The sequence below is a fragment of the Anopheles coluzzii genome, chromosome 2 (genome assembly GCF_943734685.1).
Source record: "Anopheles coluzzii chromosome 2, AcolN3, whole genome shotgun sequence".
NCBI classification, from domain to species: domain Eukaryota; kingdom Metazoa; phylum Arthropoda; class Insecta; order Diptera; family Culicidae; genus Anopheles; species Anopheles coluzzii.
In genome coordinates this window covers 106,336,312-106,359,516 of record NC_064670.1, presented here as the reverse complement: position 1 = coordinate 106,359,516, position 23,205 = coordinate 106,336,312, and the positions used below count along the sequence as shown (strand labels likewise).

The following is a 23,205-nucleotide window of genomic DNA, read 5'->3' as shown; positions in this document are numbered from 1 at the left end:
ACAACTATGAAAACCCCTGGAAAACCCTGTAATACTACATGAAATTAAATTTATTTCCCAGGTTTTATGAGCTTTAACAAATATTTAACAGGTTTTTTTTATTTTTCAAGTAATTTTTAAATTCATTTATTTATGATTCAAAAGGCACGTTCAATTATGTTAACATAATTATGTTAAACATGCAGTTGGCGAGTACCTTTACAGTATTAAACCATTAAATTTAAGTTTATGTGTAAAAAAAACAAATCTAGCTATTAGCTTCTGTGACTATCTATAAGCAATGAGAACTCCTATGGAAACATTTATTTATTTAAAAAAATATATCTTGAATTTGAAACCAAACCATCAACCGCAACGAATATACGAGCATTCAGCGCCTCTTTACCAGGATTGCCTTTCGTCGTTTGTTCGGTGCTGCCTCACTACCTCCCTATGAAACGCGATTGCAGTTATTCAATCTTCACTCCTTAAGCTTCCGCCGCCAAGTGTTTCAGGCTTGTTTTATTGGTGGCTTATTACTTTCTGCTACTGATGCTCCTGATTTACTCTCGTCCATCTCGCTGTATGTTCCCTCTCGTTCTCTTCGTCCACGTGATCCTCTGTCAATTGAAACACGTCATACTCTTTATACTTTCAATGACCCTCTTCTGTCCTGTTTCAGGTTGTTTAACCACTTTTACTATCTCTTTGATTTCGACTCCTCTCTTAACTCTTTCCGTAACCGTATTTTTTCTTCTAATTCCCTTTAATTATTCTCCTTAGTTTTCTATTACTCTCTTTTTTTTTGTTTTTGTTAAGTTTATGATAGTCTCTACGCTCTACTCTTGTTTTTTTTCTTTTCTTTTTTGCTAGGTCAAGACTAGGTTAGTTAGGTTTAGTTTTTCATGAATTATTTTGTTTATTTGTTAGTATTAAATTAGTTTTAAGTCTATTATATTTAGCCTTGATGGCGGATATTGTATGAAATAAATGAAATGAAATGAAATGAATATACCTACTGATATAAAATTATTGTTCCTCGGCAAAGAAAGACAGCCACATTATAAATCTTCTCCCCACTCCCCACCTTCAACAAACTATTTCTCATGCGAGGTGGGAAGTTAGTCGCCGGCCGAAAATATTAAAAAAAAAACCAAAAGAAAACCGAGACCTCCACCGAATAAAAGCATAAATCTCCGCGCAAACCGCGCAAAACCGAAACGTGGCAGGAACTTGGACACAGCAAAGAAGCCGAGCACTTTCCAATATTTCCATCAATGTCGCCGTCTATCAGCATGCAAGCCCCGGCAGGCCGGGACGGATCGTGATGCATCTGCGAATGCAATCAATCGCACCAAACCGGCGCAGCAGGTGTCTGCGCTGGGATTGCGCATTTTTGGGTCTTCTATATATAAAAAAGGAAACACAAACACACACACTGCAAAGTGTATCTGTGGACAGGTATGTGCGCGTTTTTCTTTTATTGCACTGCTGTCCACGCACCGGGATCGTTCGATTGGCAGAAGGTAAAATAAATGACATGCTACAGACACCCGACCAGCAAAAAAAAGAGCAAAAACCTCACACAAACTATGTAGACATTTTACGCGATGTTTGAGAGTTTGACTGTTTTCTGCTGTGAAGATGCAGTCCTTCCATGCAGGAAGTACGCCTTTTTTCGATTGTGTGATGGAAGCAAGAAAAAACAAAACTAAACAACCACCGCACACATCCCTTCCAAAGGTTTTACACAAGTGCGTGTTTGATAGGATTGTTTGTGTGCGACTGGCCCCGCAGGGACATGAATTATGATCACGCCCGATTGCATTGACAAGGATCTTAGCCTAACGCTTTGAAGCGCCTCGCCAAACTATGCGCGTCGAGGGTTTTATTTGATTTTTTTGGTTTGCGCAAAAGGAATGAAAAAAAAACACGACGCAAACCACGAAACGCCAAATTCGATTGAAAGCATAATGGACGCTCATTGAAAAGCAATCGACAAATCGATTTCAAGCTGGACGCGCGCGCCCGCGCTTGTCTGTGTGTGTGTGTGTGTGTGTGGGAATAATGGGTTCCGCTTTCGAGCGAACGAGCCGATGCAAACGGTTTGCCGGAGCATTGCCGGAGCATTGCAATGCATTAGGGAATCGAGCCACGATTCCCGTTCTGGCTGCTACGCGGAAAGGCTTCTGGCCATTTGGGTTTCGGGGCTGGGCTGGGCTGGGAGGAAAGATAAAATTTGCATTTTTGTTTACAATCGACTGAGGAGGACCCGACTGGGCCGGGAGCTGGGGCGGAGAGTGAAAGACACCAGCAGCTCAAAGGTCTGTGTTTTGCTTTAATCCACCCTCTCTCCCCCCCCCCTCTCATCAAAACCCGCGGCGCAACCGAGCAGCGTTCCAGACACGGTCACTTTGCCGGCTCGATCGATCCCAGGCCCGTTTCGATGGCTCAGACAGAATGCATCAATCACGGTTGCATTGGCAGAACATTGGCAGAACAGATCGAGGGGGGGAAAATAATAAAGAGAAAAAAGGAAGAGAAACGAAGAGAGAGAAAGAGACAGAGAGCACGGGAAACGACACTTACCTGCTGGCGTTTCGAGCGGGGACATTTGTAGCTGCAGCTGACACAGCGCGGTTTATGCGTTTTCAGATCCGTTAGACAGTGCTGCCGATCCTTGCACTTGATCGTCTCGCAAGTGGCGGCTTCTGTTGGTTGGTTGCAGTGATCGGAAAGAAAGAGAAGAAGAGAGAGAGTGAAGAAAGAGACACTTTAGTAATATGTTTTTTTTTAGGTTTGTTTTGCTCTTCCCGGCTCCCCGATTGTGGTTTCTGTCTGCCGTTGGTTGTGTTGTGAAGCGTCTGGAACGGAACAGCCGCAAAGGGCGGGAGGACACCGAGGGGTGGAAATAGCATCAAACATACACACCAAAATGGTCAATGGGGTGCTGGTGGTGGTGGTGATGTTTGCGGTACGAAAAGGAAGAGAGATCCCAATTAAAAGGCAATTTGGTTGGTGGTTGAAAGTTTATGGCGCATCCTGCGATTGGAGGATACCCCGCGGTACACCAAACATTCATCCCCCCCCCCCCCCCCCCCCCTTCATTCAGCGGTGCATTCCGGTCCGCAGGTTGTGCATTGCAGCCGACGGGCGATTTTTACGGCACGATCATTTAATTTATGCTCGGGCTCGGGTAGATTGTAGACATAATTTCCCCCCGTTTGGTGTGCCAGTGCGCCCTTTTTGGGGAGCGGGGTTCGCGGAGGCGCGGCGAATGGTATGCAACTGCAACCGATGTGGCCAAATTCGATGGATTCGTATTCTGTTTGCTGCGCGTGTGTGTGCTTGCTGCATATCCGCCACCTAAAATCGACCGACCGATCGGAGACACGGCGTCGGTTTCGGGAACACCGGAACGGCAAGCCTACTTGCTATTTTGCGATTGCGGCCCACAGCGTGCTGTCAATATTTTTACGACCGAGTTTTATTTTTACCTTAGACGTAGAGTGTGGTCATTAAAATGGTTTTAATGGCCAGTTTTTTTTTTATTATTGTTTTGGCTTTTTTTTCTTCCTCTCTCTCTCTCTCTCGCGAATCTTGTGTATGATGGTAGATGGTAGATGTTCCCTTTGCTGGGTATGAACGGTGTGCTACAGCTCATAATTTTTGACCACTTTGCGCATCGTTGCCAGGGAGGTTTTCATATTTAGGTTTTTTTTTTGGCAAAAATTATATTTTATATCACATTTTATCGCCTACCCCATTACGCCGCGTAAGCTGTATTTTATACATTGAGATTAACATTCTACAGCTGGTGAGGGGATGATCTAACAACTGCGGAAAGCAGTTTTGCCCTGAAGAAGGTTAACCACAAAGTGCTGATCGTGTTGTAATGGCACATCGATATAGAATTTAAGCAAAAAATGTTTAAAAAACAGTTTTATATGATTAATATCATCATTTTAGGATAAACTTGAAATAAATTAGCTATTAGCTATGGCGACGTCTTCGGAATTAGAATCATTATTTCATGGTTTGGCATTCCAAAATTGGCTCCAAATTGCGCATTTTGTTTACAAATTTCTTGCATTTTAAACCAAATTATTATTTCTGTTTGATAAGGGCTTTGTCATTCGTCATTATAAGGACGAAAAAATAACAAAATATCCACCACAAATGTACAGTATTGCGCTGACAAATTCTTCCTTGCGCAGCATCTTGAGCGCTCCTTATTAATGGCATTTACTTTGCCATTAGGCGTCTCTACCTTTCAGGACCTAATCTTTGCGATACCCACTGCAGACAAGCTTTGCATTGTAAATATGTTCCGTGTGAAGAGATTTTGCATTTGCGCCGTCCACCTGCTATCGACTGATTTTATTACACCAATAGTGATCAACAAAAAGGTCATAAAAATGTAGAATGGATTACATTCTTATGCTAGTCGGAGATGGCCATACAAACTGGAGTTGGTTTTCTCTCGTTCGTACATCTTCAAGATATACGATTTACTTTTACGATTTTCCATACTAACTTTGCAAATACCCATTGCATCACACAGCTTTCGTAACACATAGAGCAGTTTTGAATGAAAGTGAATGTTAGAATCTCAAAACGAAAAGCACAGAGCACATAAAGTAATCTAGAAGGTATGCAACGTTGAAGCGATTGCATTGTTCAATTTGTTTTATTAATTTATGCCATTAGTTATTGCACACTAAAATCCGAATTGACCGAAACTGAAAATAGATTCTTAAGTAAGTGATATGGCCATGCCGTCGTAACGACAAATGCACCGAACGAAAGGAAGCCCCTCGAAACATGCACTCACATTGGTAAACATTCATTAAACGTCACACACACACACACACACAGCAAACGGTGAAACATTCTTGGCACTTGGCACTTCTTGTAGCGTCGGACTGCACCGAGGCTGGCAAAAAAACGTTTGCGTACCGTTTTTGTCACTGCTGCCGTTTGTCATTGCCAAAAGTTAAATCGAAACATATTTACAACCGGCCGGCCGGCTGCTTCCCGAACAGGGCAAACCGCGGGCCATGCATTCTAGCTGCAACAATGTTGCCGGAGCGTTGCATTTTGACAGGCGAATTATATGCATGATTTCGCAATCCGCCCGCTGACGCTGGCGTAGCGTCAAATTGAGCTCATAAATATTGGACGAGCGCGTGCAGCGGCAGCGCTGGCCGTCGCCGGACCAAACGGACATGGCCCCGCGGGACAGACGTCCGTCCGAAAGGATAATAAGTTGTGCGCAATGAGCTTACGGGTTTTTTTTTTCCTGAGCCTGCCAGGCCAACGGTTGATCCGGCACGCAAGCGAAGCCACAATGTTGCGGGCGCAAAAGTTGTTAAAATGTTTCGTAGTTTCGCTGCCGTTAATAAATATGCCATTGCTTATCCTTATCTTGAGTGTTTATTTATCGGCTTTGGCTCTGGAACAGGGTGGTGCGGTGCCAGCAGTGCTGGCTTATCCACTGGCTGAAAGCATTTATTGCGCCTTTTAACTGTAAGGAATCGGCCAGTCCCAACGGGATGGTCGTCAGCTCAGAAGAAGACAAAAAAAACACCTCCCGGGTAATCATGTGTCCATGTCAGAACGCAACCGTATCCTCCTGAGGCATGAGGGAGATTGTTTCATGGCGGATTGTGTTTTGGTTTGTTTGCTGTTCAATTGGATGTTACCGATTACGCTGTGTCCGTCCCGACGGTCACTTGACGCGTGGAATGCGAACGATCGTTTTTTTTTTACTGCTGAAGATGGAGACAACATAAAACAGCAGAAAAAAAGCACACCGCGCGTCTTATTCCCGTTGGGTTCAGGCTTATGGTTTTATGCTATTTTTATACTTCCTGTTAGTAGCTCAGCTGCATTAAGAATGTAAACTTTTTTCTTATAGATGGTGTAAAGAAATAAAAAAGTAGGATCGCTCTGCAACTCAGTTATCGAGCAGCTAGGGAAAAACTGTCATTTGTGGGATAGTTTTCTTTTTTAACTGTAATGACTAGTCGTTTTTTTTTACAGACCTAGTTCTACGACCGGAAAGCAACATTCCGGATGGAAACGAAACAATTTTATAATTCACACAGATCGCTTTCAACGGTTATTACTGAACGTCTTATGGCATCTGAACTATAAGAAGAACCGTTTTTACGCTGCCTAAGTGTGATTTCTTTCTCTTTCCCTGTTTTTTTTGTCTATAACACCCTTATATGTTATATACCTTCTTGGTATTATGATTAACAAGCTTATATTTGCGACATTGATACACTCTTTGGGAAGTTTTATGACTACAACGATACGCATTCTGTATTCGATACGGATTATCTTCATAAAGCAATCGTGTAAATTTAAGTAAATTTACGATTCAAAGACACCCACGTGAAGCTCTTTAAAGGTCTCCATCAAAAGAAAAAAACTGGCCACGAAATACGAATTATCAATGCCAATTGCATTGCAATAATGTTTTTAAAATAACCATTTTGTTTTACATTTCTTGCACTTTTCGTATACATTTTACAACGCCCCAACAGCCGTCCCTACCCACTGACACTGACGGACGGTTGTGACAGACGTGTAAATGTGCATCGCGCGAATCTGTTATCATGCCAGCGGCACCAAGAGCCAAACCAAACCGTCGCCGTACGCGCGGCTCGGGGCGAAAAACCGTTGACACCGACGATCTCAACAGCGACAGGCGACGAACCCCGCGCTGGACGCACGCACGGGTCGACACGACCGTCAATAAAGCTGTCCGGTGTCAGGTGTGACTGACGGTGTGCCCCTTGAAACGCCACTCGTCGCCCGGATCGTACTCTGCGACAGTTCAATCAAGCTGCACGCGCCGGAGGCTACAATACCCGAGAGGAGAATATTCACGCAAAATGTAGCCACCTGAATTCTGTATTCTGTTTTTTTATAATTGCTTTTTGCCAGGCAGGTTGATTCTTTGTTTTTATAATTGATTGAATGTATTTCATTTTGTACATGTGTTATGTTTTTGTATTAATAAAAAAAACTAGTACATAAAAAACAAGCACAGCTTTTCTTGCCAATGTAATTGATTTCATCGAAGCGACTAATTACAGAGCCCGATGATTAGTTGTTATCGTATATCATCAAAGAAGAAGGAAAAAACCCCCCATTCCAACCGGACATTTGATACACTAAACACTGGCGGTGTATGTTTTACACTGCCGCAGCAGCGTAGCGGTGTGTTCCGCAAAAGTGTAAACTTAATTAGCATAATTATGTTAACGATCATTCGCACCCAGATCGGGCGGGTACCTTAATACGCTAGTATGGTTTTTTTTTCGTTGTTGTTGCGTTGAGCCAATCAAATAGAGGGCGGGCACAGGCTGCCCCGTACTGTGTGCGATGTGTGAACAACACATGGGGAGCAAAAAATTAAAAATAAAATGCAAGCAAAAACTACTCTCCACATAAACATATACACACACACACACGCATTCGCTGGGACTAATTATCACTCCTTTTATTTGCCACACCATCGACACCGTTCCGTCGATTGCGTCCAGCAGCACTTGAGCAATGCGGAGCGCCAAATGATAATCAGTGTCAGTGGCTGCTGCTGCCGCTGCTGCTGCTGCCGCTGCTGCTGCTGCTAGCCTGTTGCGAGCTGGCTGGCCCCGCGGCCGTTGCCGACGGGATGGCCGTACACCGCGCCAAATGGTCTAAGTTATGCTAAGCTATTCCGCAAGCTGTCACTGTCGATGATCGTCAGCCGCTCGGTGGCACCGGGCAGTTATCAGCACTGAAAGTGACACTAATTTTCCGCACACACACACACCGCAAGGGCCCCGGCAGGGAAAGCAAAAAGAATGAAGGCAAGTGGAAGGAAAGGTGAAAAAAAAATTGTCACGCTAAAGCTACCGTTCGTTTCGGTGCTGCAGCGTTGTGGCGTTATGACGGTCTGGCGACTGGAGCAGGAAGGTGTGTAAGGTTGCTTGTTAGATTGAGTTATGTTTTCTTTTTTTTCACCCCTTCCTTCACCACAGCGATCTTTCCTGCCAAGTTTAATGATGATCGTTGATGATTTCTTATTACAAGTTCATTAACACAAATTGTTATCATTTCATCATTATTTTTTTTAATGTGCGTCTTGCATTTGCTGAGTACAAGTAAGACGACTGATAGTGGCAGTGATGGGCGTAGTATGCGTCAAGAGCTAAGCATACATAGATTTAATGGATGTTAAATTAATCATGCTAGGTACAATATTAACCAAGTGCACTCTCCTCCATCTTTCAACTGGATTTATGCTGGAGAAATGAACTACAATGTAGAAAGTTTTAACTGAGAACATGCATTCAGAATTATACTCAAGATCGCAAAAAAAAAAACATAGATTGAATTACGAATTCCATTACAACATTTAATTTGGTGAACATAACTACCATACAGGGTTTCCCACGATTTTTCGGTTGGTTTCCATCAATTTTTGGTGGGTTCCCATATTTGTTCGGTGCGTTCCCACGATTGTTTGGCCGTTTCCCAGGATTTTTTGGTCCAATTGTATTGATATCCAATCGGAAAATACCAACAACTTATGGGAACCAAAAATCTATAAAAAATCGTGGGAACGCACCAAAAAAATCATGGGAACTGACCAATAAATCGGGGGAAACCCTGTAACATAACATAACACTTTGGTGGACACAACTAACACAATACTCCTCCTCTTGATATAGATAATTCAATTTTCTATTTATTTCGCAAATGTGAACTTTTACCTTGAAACATTTAAAGAATTTATTTTGTTTATTTGTAGACCCTTATTACTGCTTCCCGCACATTTGAAGCGCAAGTAAACGATACATTATTCAATGAAAGAAAACATGTACAGATTTCTGAATTCAGTTTTAAAATTGGAAAATAGTAAACAGATTCCACAGCATAATTAAAAGAATATCAACAACTCATACCTTTCATTCTCCATGAACCCCTTGGAGAATACATGCTTTACCTCGTACACAAAACACACACGGCCACGCTTACAGGAGATGTCAATAAGCACGGCCGGATGCTCCCAACAGCTCTATCGCCCAGTCGGTACAACTCAAAATCTGGCTTGTCGTGTACGGGAAGAACTAATTTTCCCCGCGCCAACTGGAACCGTCGTATCCGGTTCGCAAACTGACCCGGTTTACTCCAGCAAATGCTCCACAACAAGAGCGGCTGCGAGCTTGCCGACGTTTCGTACGTTTGTTTGTGGGCCCAACACCTTGCGCCGTGCAGCAGGATGCAAGCGTGAATAATTACCCAGCTGTAAATCAATTTGGAAAATGGGTGTCCAGCGGTGGTAGCTGCAGCAGCAGCAAAGGGGAGCTGCTCAAGAGCACATGCAACCCGGAGGCGCTTCAGGTGAGTGAACCGAGAGTGAAATCAATTATGCAAATCTGCTACCGTGCGAACGGATGCTGGGTTGAATATCGTTCGCAAACCGATGCGTTTCTTCGAAATCGATCTTGCCAGTTGCGAACGATTGTCCAATCTATGCTTTCTTCTGCGTTCGTTTGTGTTTGCTTTCCACGCAATAAAAGGTAGTAACTACAAGCAGTAATACGAGTAATAGGCTGTATTTAAATCACTGCTGACTACAGATACAAACCACCGTCATAAAGTGTTTCAATTACGTTCCTTAGGTACGCAAATCCAACCACTCGCTTTGCTCGTTTGTAGCAGCAGCGTAAAACATAAACACGGGCCCTGCGAAACCTTCAACCGCACGGAGGGCCGCCGCATTCAAAAACCAAGCCACTGCAACGGATCTCAACTTGACCTATCCCGGACCGGATGGCAGTAACTTTACGGTTTCACGTCCCCGGAAAGCCCGGAAAGTCCGCGTTCTCCGCTCTGAATCCACAGCGGGCTGCAGGAATTCTTGATTGTCTCTACACTCATGCCCGAAGTCTGGCCGCCTCCCAACGTGAAATGCATTGACTGTGGCCATGGTTTTGGTCTCAGGGCACGGGGTTTGGAAAAGCAATGCTGCTGCCCAGACGCCCCCCTGGCTGCTTGGCCGACGATGCGGATGCTGCCTGGGGCCAACGGGAGATGATGCATTATTCAGGAGGTTTCGGTCTTGAATTCGAATTGCAAAACCCGAACCGCCCCGGGTTGGGGCAGGCCTGCAGGATGATTTAATGGCTGGGTAACTAAACTCGGAACTCTTGCGCACCCATTGGCAAAGGTTGCGGGGTACCACAATCGTCGTCGTCCTCGTGAAATGGATAGATGGATGTTGGCTGTGTTGTTGTTTCGTGTGAGGAAGTTTGAAAGTAAGGCCATAGAGAGGAGAGGAGAGAGTGCAGCAGAGAAAATGGACAGGATCAAATGCAACAACACTGGCAACAATGGCTGCAAACAATTGTATTTGATTTATTGTCTGAACATTCCATCGAGGGAGTTGAGCTGAGGTTACGAAATTGATGAAAATCGTTTACATTGCACAGTTTACAGATCGAGTTTTAAGGATCCTTTGGCTGGAAATGCAAATAGTATGTGCTTTCTACCCCTTTGGCTAGTTTGGCGCTGTTTGAGTTCGTTGATTGTTTCAAAATGGCAGAATAAGGCCCTCAAAACTTATGAGGTATTTAGACATTTAAATAAGCTCTACACTGATAACGATCAACAAGCGATAAGGAGTATTTATGATTTTAAAGCGATATCCAAAGTGCTAATGTTCCCAACTCCAAGCTCTATTAACTATAGCGCGATCACTGTGGGAACGAATCAAAGACGTTGAACGCCGCACACAGTTTCGATCGTATCGCGATCCAGGGAAATTGCCTACACTTTTGTATTGTGTTTTTGCTAATTTGCATAAAACCGCAATCGATCAGTGGCAGGCAGCGAGCGACCGTAAAGCCTAGCCTCTGACGTTTTGAGTCACAAAAAAAACTGAATCAACAATCGGATCGCATCAACCAGCCGACGCATCTGATAGCGTTACGGACAGCAAGGAACGAAGGAGAAGAATTTACAACAACTAGATAGTATGAGAGTGAGAAAGAAAGACACACACACACACAGACACTGGGAGCTGTATCAATCGAACCGACAGCTTGATGCGCATCTTTATGATAATGAGTCGATTTGCAATAAAAATAATGATAATAATGATAAGTTGGTTCAGCCTCCGCGTGTACTGTGACGGGCGAAGAGACTCTGCTGCTGCTTGCTACAGGAACAGCGCATCTTGTTTATTGAACAGGCGGGTATGATGAGCAGATATGAGCGAGGTTGTTCTCGCAGCAGTAGCAGCAGCAGCAGCAGTAGAATGTCTCGGCAAGTTTTGTCTCGAGGGTTGATGAGGTGTAAATTATAGCTCGGGTGTCTAATAGCGCGCCTAACCTGACTCGCATGCTTGCATGCATGCAGCGCGCCGCAACACATTGGCCAGCCGGGCCGACCTTTAAAGGGCAGGAGACGATTCTGCGATTCTTGCCAATCCTGGAGAAGCCAATCGCTCGCCAGCTTGTATCAGAGGCATGCGAATTAATACTTGCTAGAAAACCTTCAACGCCGTGTTAGCAGTGCGGGAGCGTGAAGAAAAACATTAGCAACATGATTGATCGCAAGATGATCCCCCAAGGGACTTTGCATTGCAATCCTTTGCCATTGCCCGCACGGTGGCCGTTTTTTTTCGCCGCTCCTTCGACACTCGCACGCATTCCAACCAGCGTCCCCGTAATCCAATCCACACACATCCGAGGCCGATTTCTACGCCCGACTAATTGTAGATTTATGAGAACCGGCCGACCATCATTAGGCCGAGTGCGGCCTCGGGGCCAACACGGGCCCCGGCTCTCAGGTAATTTGTTTCCTAATAAGTGCAATTAATTCACACACATTAACTATGCGCACTATGTGGATAAAAAGAAGGAAAGAAAACCTCCGCGCGTTCGACGCAGATCGACGGGATCATCCCCGTCCTGCAGCGCTTGGACAGCGAGGAGGATCGTCGTCGGCGATCACGAGCGTTCCAGCGTGCAGCAAGGGCAAAGGTGTTGAAATAGAGCCCGGTGTACCGAGAGTGTGGCAAGGTGATTGCAGATGCAAACAGATGGAAGGGATAGGAAGGAGAAAAGGAAGGAGAGCGAAAAATAAACCTACACGCCGCAATTTGTAAGCGGTATATGCTCATTTTCCTGCGCATAAGATGCGTGCCAATAGTGCAATATAGTTGCGGGACCGCTGGGAACAGCAGCGCTAGAAGATGCTGACCGGTGAAGAAAACGCTCTCGATACGAGGATACAATTGCAATTACTGTTATTATCTGCCCCGGGTGGTGATGATGGTGGTGTATTTCGCTGATGACGGTGACCCGCAGGGTTTGGAATAGATCCGGGCCGTCCGGACACCCTGGCGAGACTGAGACACTGGCCGAGGAAAGTGCGCGAACGGAACTTTGGAGCTGCTGTTTTTATAGCATACTTTGTACACACATACACACACACACCCACAGAACAAGTCTCGTTGAAATCTGTGCACGTGCAGGATGCGGTATGCAATCACCGGGTTGTGCCGATAACCTTTCCATGATGACGTGGTAGCCACCATCTAAGGTAATGTCTCTCCACAGGTTTTGAAGCATTAAGATCGACAAGCTTGGTTAATCTCTTGTTAGTCTACCAGGATAGCACCGTTTTACAATGTTTCGACCACCGAATTGATGAAAGGGTTGTCATTGAAATGTAAAATTAAGTATTTCAACAAGCGAATAATTACCGCGAGGTGGCATGACTGTCTAAATCAAATGCAAAGTGATGGGTTGCCGAGATCGACAATTATGCTGCCATTAATGTAATGTGCAATAATTTCTAGTGTTGAGGGTAGAAGAAACATTGTATTTGGACCATGATGTCGTGCCATGGCAGTTACTGGTTGCGCCGTACAGAGAACACGCTCAATTTAAGCTAGATTATTGTTAGTTACTAGTTTTGCCAAACGACTGAAACTGTTGCTAATGCGCACGAGAAGGTACTGTTTTGCGCCAGTCAAACGGTATGTGATTAAATCCACCAATGCCAAACAGCTGATTTCTTTAGCCATAAAGACCAAAAGTCGATAGAAGTACTGCAATCCTAGTACTTCAAGGCCACTGAGGAGGCTTTAGTCCTCACTCCGCCACTATAGACTAGTACGACGTAGTTGTCTCAGTGGTTTGGATTGATTGTTAGCAGAATTTGAACTAAATCATTCAAAGTTCTTATCAGATGATGTTATACATTCCATAACCTAAAACAACCCCAGAAACGACCGATTTGGTAGCGTTTGACAGTTTTGAATTATTCGACACTTTCTTTTTAAGTTTTCAAATATACAATGTTGTGTGATTAAACGTGGTTTACGTTTAAACTTTTGAAAAGCATAACATACAATGAATATTGTACGTAAACAAGTAATTTACGTAATTAAAATGCTTTATTTGGTATCATTTTGTACTGCAATACGTGTAAACAGGATATTTATTTAATTACAACTCATGAAATTCGGTTGATCACAAGAAAGTTTTTAATAACACTACAATTTTCTTGTTATTTAATTTCACATACGCTCTTTAATTTGTACACAAGCGCAAAACAGTTGACACCTGCGTAAGAATATAACCCTTAAACAGGTTTCAAGATCAGAAAATATGGAATTCATTACGGAATCTCATGCAAATGTGGTATACAATTACTGACTTTTTTTTCAACACTAAGCTGTTATTATCACCAGTATCTTTGAACAAAGTTAACATCCGAAAGGAAATTAACTTTAATAATGGAGTACCGTATAATTCTGACTAGCTAAACGTTTATTGAAACCTACGTTACGGTAGAATATACCACAAATAACGCTCTTATCGGAATACGGCGAATTGGAATTGTACGGCGAAAACATTCAAAGCAACAGTGGTTTACGTTAATTGCTTCGTCATCTGGTTACGGCGAAACAATGTTACATTGCCCGTAGGATATGCCTCACTCTCTTCGGCCACAATGTCGCTGAGATTGATTGTCGCCAACGTTGAACGGTCCCGGTCGTCCATTGTTGGTATCGTTGTTTGCCAGCGAAACTAACCCAATTACGATCCATCCCATACAAAGCACGCTCGTCAAGCGAACGAACCCTTGGGTGTTTTAAAGTTTTCCAGTGCATTCGCTGTTGCTGAGCTTTACAAGCCAAGAAGGGACACGTTGGGCATCGACTTTCGTTGTAACCTCAAAAGTGCAGACGCTTTCAGCCCGTCGGCAGGGGCGAAACACAACAATATCGTCCCGCCGCTATCTTAATCGTGTGCCTCATCTTGACCAGCCACACACCGGTGGCCACCACACCACACAGTTGGCTGACAGGCAAATCGGGAGACAGCACGGGCCACACGGGCAAGCGGACACGTCGAAAATTATGCCTCGTTTCGTGCAGAGTGCGAGAGTGCAACAATTTCGTTGCAAATTTGTAGTACTTTTTATTGACGCCTGCTTGCCACCGCCGCCGGCGAGTGGGTGTAGTTGACCTCGGTCTCGGACGGGAGGAAAGCAAGGAAGGCCCGCGTGCAGCGAGGGGCAAAGGGGCAAACTATAATCGCTCACGTTTTGTCTGGTGGGTCTCTGGGTCTTTGTTTTGTTTTATTTGGAAAGATAATTGAATTCGGATGCAGCCCCGAGCACACGAACGTAGCGCAAGGGAACTCAGGGAGAGTCCCAGCTGCATCTTACCCAGTTTCGCGCACACACACACACTCGTGTGGCAGCAGCGTGCTTTACATCTCACTTTTTCTTCCACACAAAAAAAAAAATGAAATGCAGCCAGAAAAGGATAATTTCGTAGCAAAGCTCTTCGGTACCAAGCCGCTCATTGCAACGGGTTACTGTAGTTGGTTGCATTTGAACGTCTTTCCCCCGTTCATCCGCTTTCCCCTACACACCATCCTACCAGTTACCATCCGGAAACGGTGAATCTGACCATCTTTACGGTACTATACGGGAGGCAGAAGGCAAACCGAATGCAAAAGGGAAAAGGGAAAATGAAACAAAAAGGAGAAAAAGCTACAGCTAAAAGAGCAAGGCTGTCGGGGTTATGGCAGCCACACAACGCGAAGGTCACCCGAAGATGCACTTTGCTGTACCGGGGCTGTTGTGGGAACGCGTACGGCTGGGCGGGAACGGCGGGACAGGGATCCCGGTTTGCAATTAAAACCCCACAGCAGAACGATCCATCATTGTAGTGCTCCCTCCCTCCCTGGAGACCTTTCTGAAAGCCGGACTGTGGGTCGGGTTTTAGGGAAGGCCTTTTTGCGCCTTTCCGCACTGCATACCCAAGCACACCCAACGTCCGCCCGTCCGAATGCACTTTTACACCGTAACGAAGCAAAACGAGAAAGAAACGAGCAGCAGCAGCAGCAGCGGCTACGGGAGGCTAAGCAACGAAGGCAGTGGGCAGTGAGAGAAAAAGCCGAACCGAAACCGAAACTGAAAAGGGGGAGAGCAAAAAAAAAAAACCAACAACATGCAAACCGTCTAGACTTCTTAATGATTTCGTTGTTGTTATATAATTTTTGTTATTACACAAAACTCCCGGCTATCGAAAACAATTTGTTTCCGAGGCCCCAAAGCTGCATCGCATGACTGCACCGGGCGGAGGGGGGGGGGGGGGGGGGGAAGAGGAACTTGCACTTTGCAGTTTACCTTTGGCTACCGAACTTCGCTTCGCCGGAGCTTTTCCATTGCGCCTTCCGGGCTCGTGTGCAGCACGTGTGGGAAGCGAGTGCAGAATTCGCATTCGATCCGACGCACCGCAAAGGGCATGGTGTGGAATCTTGCAGTTTGAAAACCCCCTCCAGTGCTCCTTCTCCCCTCTACATCGGTTGTAATCGTTGGGTCCGGTGCACCGCAAGCGGAAGAATCTTGCACGTTCACGGATGAGCGATGCAGCGACACGGAGATGCACTTCAGCTGTGGCTGGAACAGTTCGGGCAGGAACAGGGAAGCAATCGAAGACAGGGCTTCGAAGGGCGACATAGCTTTTGATGTAACAATTAAATGTGTAGCTTTTATCATTCGGCGCCGTCTGCGTGCTTGCCATAAGCGATTAGGAGGGGCTAGGGATTGGAGGTAGGACATTGAGGGCCAGGGGCCGGATTGAACTACGGCTACGGCTCGGCGGCGCGCTTAAGCAGAGTGCCGTGCCGGAGGGGCTGAAATTGGAAGCAGCTTGCGCGCAAGATCATGAATAAATTCACATCATGTTCCGTGTGCTAATGAAAATGGACGGACACACATCTGCCGACTGACCGTCGAGATAAGGGATTTAGCCGTGCTGCAGGTTGGATTGCATCATGATGCGCACGGGGGAGGGGGGGGGGGGGGGGGTGCATGTGTAGAAATCATTCCGATCCGGGGTGTAATTATGGTTTTATTCGTACGTACGTAGCGCCGTAGCGTATCTTCTTTGCCGTTACGCGCTTAGTAGCGTTGTTAAATTGCTGTGCAATGAATCAAAATGAAGCCTAAGCACTTTTGTATAAAGATACTGTTTCTATATAGACTATGAATCAATCAACTGTGTATATTTAATGTTTTTTTTAGTATTCTATTTCAATGGTGATTGGGTTTAATAGTTTGATTTTCACCATGACGCATGACCGATTTACATGCCCTTGTTTCCATGATGCTATATTTAAAAAAAACTCTGGTAATTTTGTCTACTTTTTGTCAAGTTCTCATTATATCATTCGAGAACTTCAAATGATTGCAATATTGCATTGGCTTTTAATTTATTATTTAAGAAAAGACCTCAAAGAAGATTTTAAATAAAGCTCAACAAACGGGGCATTTGACGACTCATAGAATCAGAGATTCATGGACATAATTTAAGCTATAATCGTTCAAAATACAGGGGAAGTTGAAAAGAAGACTTGAAACAAAATATCGCAATATTGTGGTTTCTCTCGTATCTAGAGAGAGAAATTCATATAGTAATATCACACAAGTTGTGGGACTATTTACATCTAGGTTACTTAATACCAAATGGAATGTTCTTTAAGAACGAAATTAAATTTGAAAAGTATTTGATACGTTAACTGCAAAATCATTTGAAATGGAAAATATCACCCAAAACAAACAGGCCCTCAACGTCCAAAATGGAGTGAGAAAGATGTATTACCAGTTCCCCTTTTCGGGCGCTAATTCTATCCCTTGGCAGTGCAGTTGCCAATGAACCAATATTAGAATCCCCTCATCAGTTACGGATCGATGAAAGTGCAGGGGGGGGGGGGGGGGGGTGCTCCGGGGGGAGCCTCCGCATGCACGTGGTTATCCGTGGTCTGCCGGTGCCGGCAGCGGCACCGATCGACCCAATTCTGTCCGTCTAAGTTTACGTCAATTGCGGCAGTGCATGGGAAAAAAACAACGGGAGGAGGAAAATAAACGGGTAGTATCACGAACGCCACCGCGCTCGATGCAGCTCGATACCAGCGATCAAAGTTTGATTGCATTTTGAAACGCAATCGGGCCTAATTGATAGCTCGGAAGCCCGCCAGTGGGAGGGTAGGAGCGAGATTGGTTTACTTGCTGCAGGGTGGTGCATTCTTTTTTTTTGTTGTTGTTGTTGCATCCGCTCGTTGCAATGCCGTAAACACCTCAGCAGCAGCAAACGAGGAAGACGGGGATGCGAGCGTTTGGTGAGAAAAAATGGCAAGATCGAATTTCAGACAGCGTTCGGTTGAAGTTGGCTAGAACCAACAGCATCTATAACGTACCGGCTGGCACTAGAAGTGAGTGCGTTTCCCTTGATTCTGCCATACGAATGCCCCATATGGCTGTGACCATTCATGTGTGCAGTTGGCCGGCAAGATATGTTAGGTTATTTTGTTGCCCAGGCGAAATGCGCCAGGCTAACTGCCTGCCTCGGTGTTGCACGATTTCACATAAATAAGTCGACGTTTGCCGTGAAGAAAGTAAAAAGCAAAGGAAGGTCCCAAAATACACATATCTGAGCTTGCACAAAATACACCTTCCGGTTTCTGGCTGTAAAGGTCGAACAATATAGGGAGAAAAACTATCCTGCAAACAAAAACACAAAACAAAACTACAAGCACACTTCCAAGCTACTGGAAAGAAAGCGTGTCGGAAAGCGTGCGAACGTAATTAACTCCCCTTTTCCACTGGGGCAAAGCGCAGCAGGCGATCAACGCGCGATCGGCGATGCATTCACCGACCTGAATTGGGGTTGCAGTTTTGTGTTTTGTTTGTGGCGATTTAATCTGGTAGTTGCTTTCCTGCTGCTTTATCTTTCCTATTGGTGGAGCACTAAAGATTGGTGGGTTTGCACAGAGCCCTGGTGGTTTCAAATTTATTGAGGAAATGGCCTCATTTTATGCTTTTTTTTTGGGGGAAGCGTAGTTTAATGCTTTTCCAACGGTCAAAAGATGTTTTTAGTAACCGAGAACAAATAAGTTACATTTTTAAGTAGAGCGGAAATGTGTAGCTCTCTTTCACTCGCTGTTGTTCCAATTTTTAGTGCACATGGGAACAAGCATTGCGTAAGGTAGGTCATGTATTTGAGTGTGAATTCGGTTTGTACTGTAGAAAATGCATTTACGAATTAGATTTATCGCAAAATAGCGCCGTTTTTTTATTTAATGTCTCAATTTCAATGCTGATACCTTACGACCCTACATCGTACGTACGCACAGCTCACATGCTACCGCTTGCAACGCTCTCAAAGACAAATAAAACGGTTTCACCAGTAGCAGTAAACAACCCAATTACACAACTCTTAACATACACAACAAAAAAAAGGAAAAGAAAACCACGCATTACATTAATAGTCCTTGCGCTTTGGTACGGCCTCTCGACGCCTCTTTCTGCTCACGACCAAAGAAGCGGTCGACGGGTTGACAGGCGTTCCGTTTTTTTTATTTATTTTGTTTTATTTCCATTTTTTGTTGCTGCTGCCGCTGATCCCGCTGTACCGCTGCAGTGCGGCAGGGCAGGGCAGGCGAACTTATTAATGCGTTGCACTTGACGGTGCGTACGGCAACCGTACGCCAATATCCGAGGGTGCATCCGAAGGCGTATGTAAGTGAGTCACCGATAAAAGTGAGCAGCACCCCGTGGATACACACACACACGCGCGCGCACGCGTGCACACACATTCACCGACAGAATCGGAATTGGACAAGCGGGTCAACTCGCTAGCGGTGGCGGGTTGCGTGCGTTTTTCATCTTCGTCCTTACCAGTCGGTGCAGCACACCTTCCTTCGCTTCACCGTACAAAAGCAGCCACACAAAAAAAAAAACCCCGCGCCGGTACGCCGGCAGCGATGCACGCGATGCACTTCGCGTCCTCCTTGCCCCCTCATTCCACCCCTCGATTTCCTCTCAGGGTGTGGGTTGGGGTCGTTGGAGTAATTTAAAATCTTGTTTTGACACTTTGCGCTTTGCGTGCGCTGCCCATTAAGAAAGAAGTGTTTGCCTTTAAGCCGGTTGGCTCTCGGGCGCCTCTCGGGAACGGGGCGACAGTTATGTGTGGTTGATGCGTATGTATGTGTGTGTGTGTTTTCTTATTGCACTTCCTCACTCTCCGTGCTTCGTGCTGCTCGTTTTCTTCAACACTTTTTTGTTGTTGTAGTAATAGTAAGTGTACGGCAGACAGCCAGGACGTGCGCGGGACGCGTGGACACTTTAAATGGGTCGCATCCGCGGCCCGCCGCGCACCTCGGTAGGTGGGACGCGACCGATCGGTCAATCGCGAAACGGTCCCCATCCGGAACGGAGCGTAAACGCCGGACCGCGGGTTTATTTATTGGTGACGCCTATTTGGGCGACGCCTATTTGGGGATGGCCGGGGCCGTAGGAGATGAAATTGATAAGCGACATTGGCGCAATGCGTACCTCGTTGTGTGGTTTGTTAAGTGGACAGTCTACAGGTGAGCTACACGCATGTGGGATCATTCTTGTTGGGCGAAAAAATCGAACGCTGAACAGGTGTCAGCGGCTGATTAGTGAAATAGCTTTATCAATAGTGACACTCGTTTGAAAAACGGCATGTCTGTCTGGTATAATGAGAGACTTGTGTTGAAATTGTTTGATAGGAATTTAGACGTAAAGTTTATTTATAGACTAATTGGATACACCAGTTTGGTTTACTGCAGGAATCCATTTAAGATCAAATGAGAATTCAATAGAGGTATTCGATTCATTTTGAAGCACAGTTATTTTGTTTTCAAATAAACCTAAGACGTTGGACAACTTTTCATCTTTATTTATACATTACTGAAATAATTTAAATCACTCTTAACAGGTTACTCTTTATATAAGATGAAAAAGCAACGAATAATCCAACTCTGGTACAATTTGGTTGCTTTTAGGTGTCGTAGGAAACAGAAGAATTTATTCATTTATTTATCATCGCTTCTGAGTTATGAATGTAACTGCTTTGACTCTAAGAATCTGGGATAGTAAGGATCCATTCATGCAGTGCAATAGTTACTGACTTTAGATAATCGTTTCTTACATTGTAATGATGTTCCTATATGTAATTTAGTGCTTTCACTGGAATAGTTGACATTGTAGGTTTGTCCAGTTTTAATACTTGAGCTAGACAATTAACCAAAAAAGATAACCCAAGAATAGTGGTGTGTTCTCTGGCGCGCAACCTCCAATCCAATCCGACCCCAGCTATTGTTAGTCCGATTCCAGGTGGCTCTGGCCAACTTCGGAAGACGTTGAAGGATCGTACTCCGGAAGACGTTGGAGACTCCTACTTTTGATGTCTCCGGCCGACTCCGGACGACTCGGGGTGGCTCCTACTCCGGATGATATCGCGCTATTTCGGATTCCTATTTCAAACAGCTCCTGATAATGGTAGACGGACATACCTTCCGGAGTCTGTTCCGAATTTTTTGGAGTCGCATCGGAGTCAACTCCGAGTTTTTGTCAACTCAAGCAGCTGGATGTAGTCCGTGAACACTGCTTTATGTATATGTATGTATTTTTATGTATCTGTTTTTTTTTTTTTTTTGTAAACTTGTCCTTTTTTCAGCTAGGCACAGGTAACCAACTAAATATTCAGTTCAGAAATATGACACGATCATTTAAAGATTCTCCCAGGAGTGTTTGTACAACAAGAATATTTCAGAACTTTTTCAACAAGCTCAAGGTCGTAAACAACATCCGAGTTCAGTTCCAGTTAGACTCGTAACTTGTCTTTAGTTACCCGATTATCGAGTCAAGGTGAGGCTAATAAGAAGTCATTAAATGAGTTAATCTCTGTGTCGCAATCAAGTTCGTTCGTGTTCGTACTTTGTAAAGTTGTTTTACTTGACTGGTCCTGTCTTACGTCTTTTTAATGTGTTTAAGCATTAAAATTTTATATATTCCGTCAAACTGAGCATTTGTGAAGATTACTTACCAACACATCTTCCCCGGTAAGCGACCGGAATGGCCCGACCGTTTAGACAGGCCTGCCGTTTCAGCTCGCAGATACTTGGGTAGGTGATCCCGTCCGTACCGCAGACGACGGATTTAGGTGATCGATCAGCACGACACTCCGCTACGCCGCAGGACACACAGTGCGGGGTGGCGTTCTGGTCTTCGATGCAGCGCTTCCCATCCGGACACTGTACAAACTTACAGGATGCTAAAGAAGGATAGATGGGGAAAAGGGAAGAAAAAACGAACAAAAATCATCTTAGTACACTTATGCAAGCAATTTGCAACGAGAACAGTTTAAACACAGCACGACCTGCACACGACCTGTCTCTTCGCTATGGCACGAGGTGATGCCAACTGTGACGATAAACGCACACACTCACACAGAAACACAGATTCAGATTCAGGTCCCGGGCTGAGTGTGCCAACCCTTTTTGCACACGCACTTTAATACGGCGGCCGGGGCCGGCTACCCTTCCCACGTCCCTGCCGTGCAACAAATAACACGATGCCACGCGAGTGAAAGATAGCGGTTAAGTATGTGTGTATGTTTCCCACCCCGTATGCCAGCCCCCGGTACCAGCCCATTCACACGCGCGGTTGGAGCCCCTGGTTACCTGTTTCGCTCCTTTTTATTTCGTGTTGATTTAATTTTCTCGCCACCGTTAATCACCTGGCCCGAGGCCACTCTACTACTGGCGGGCGTGTGCCAAAAGTCGTCACGCCACGGCAAACCGTTGATGAGTTGCGACTGCCCGGGGCAGCCTCAGGCCTCGGCAAAGGGGCAGTGACAAAAAAGGGTTAAATTGCACACACACACAGACGCGCGCGTGAGCGCTCGTACACAACCAGTGCATTTTGCTGCACCTCATCTCAGTGCCGTGCCGTATGTCATCGGAAATGGTGTGGATGGCAATGACTGTTCATGGGGCGAAAAGTCCTGTTAGTTTTGGTTTGGTGCGTTTTCTTTTTATTTCTCTCTTTCGGTTTAGCTACACCTTGGCACCTTCAATCTTTGGACGGTGCTTGTGAAAGGTGGTTCGGTGGTTCAGATGTTTAAGTATGATTATTAACCGTTTATTGGTTTCGGGGGATTTTGGGTAGCTTTTGACTGATTGTCGGTGCAGGTAAGCTGATCTTTTAGCTCGTAATTGACTGAAAACGGTGCGCGACTGATCTTGAGGTGGCACGGTGTTTTTAGCTATTTTTTGGGAAAGGGTGAATGTTTCTGGATTCGTAGGAATCGATTAAGATAAGAACCTGCTACGCAGCGTCGGTTTGAAAGAGCTGGGGCACACAGCGAAAGTTTATGTTATATGTCACAAATCATTTAAAACGAATGTAAATGCCAACCAGCTGGTAAAAAGACTATGCAAAATATGATAAGCTTATTATATCTTAACATTTAAAACATAAACGAATACATGAGGGCTTATCTCAAGGTGTATGTATTTATAAAGCTATTTTTTATCGATTCTGTCTCTGAATGAAGATTTTTAGAGTGTTTTTTTGTATTCGTCTAGCCTTCAGAAAGCTTGTTTGAACAAAAGTTTTCACCCATCCTGTCAAAAACGTTCAAATTTCGTTATAAAAACATGTTATGGGACCACGACCTGGACTGGACCTGGACTACGTACACTTTGATTCTAGATTCCATCACCTGATCTCTTTAATGCACCTTGGGATAAATGTAAACACCACCTTGTATTGCCATCTTTTGGAGCAGGTACTCGAATCTAATTTTAGTTTTGAGGCTAG

At 44.9% G+C, this 23,205-nt stretch overlaps 1 protein-coding gene across 1 annotated transcript in view; it reads right to left on the bottom strand.

Moving 5' to 3' along the window:
• The window catches only part of LOC120950301 (uncharacterized), a 70,147-nt gene that overhangs the window by 2,126 nt on the left and 44,816 nt on the right, over positions 1-23,205 (bottom strand). Inside the window, exons 6-7 of the mRNA XM_040368234.2 lie at positions 21,428-21,655; positions 2,569-2,690 (exon numbers count right to left, since the gene is read on the bottom strand). Of these exons, the coding sequence (XP_040224168.2) occupies positions 2,569-2,690; positions 21,428-21,655 (350 nt within the window). The remainder of the gene's footprint in view (positions 1-2,568; positions 2,691-21,427; positions 21,656-23,205) is intronic.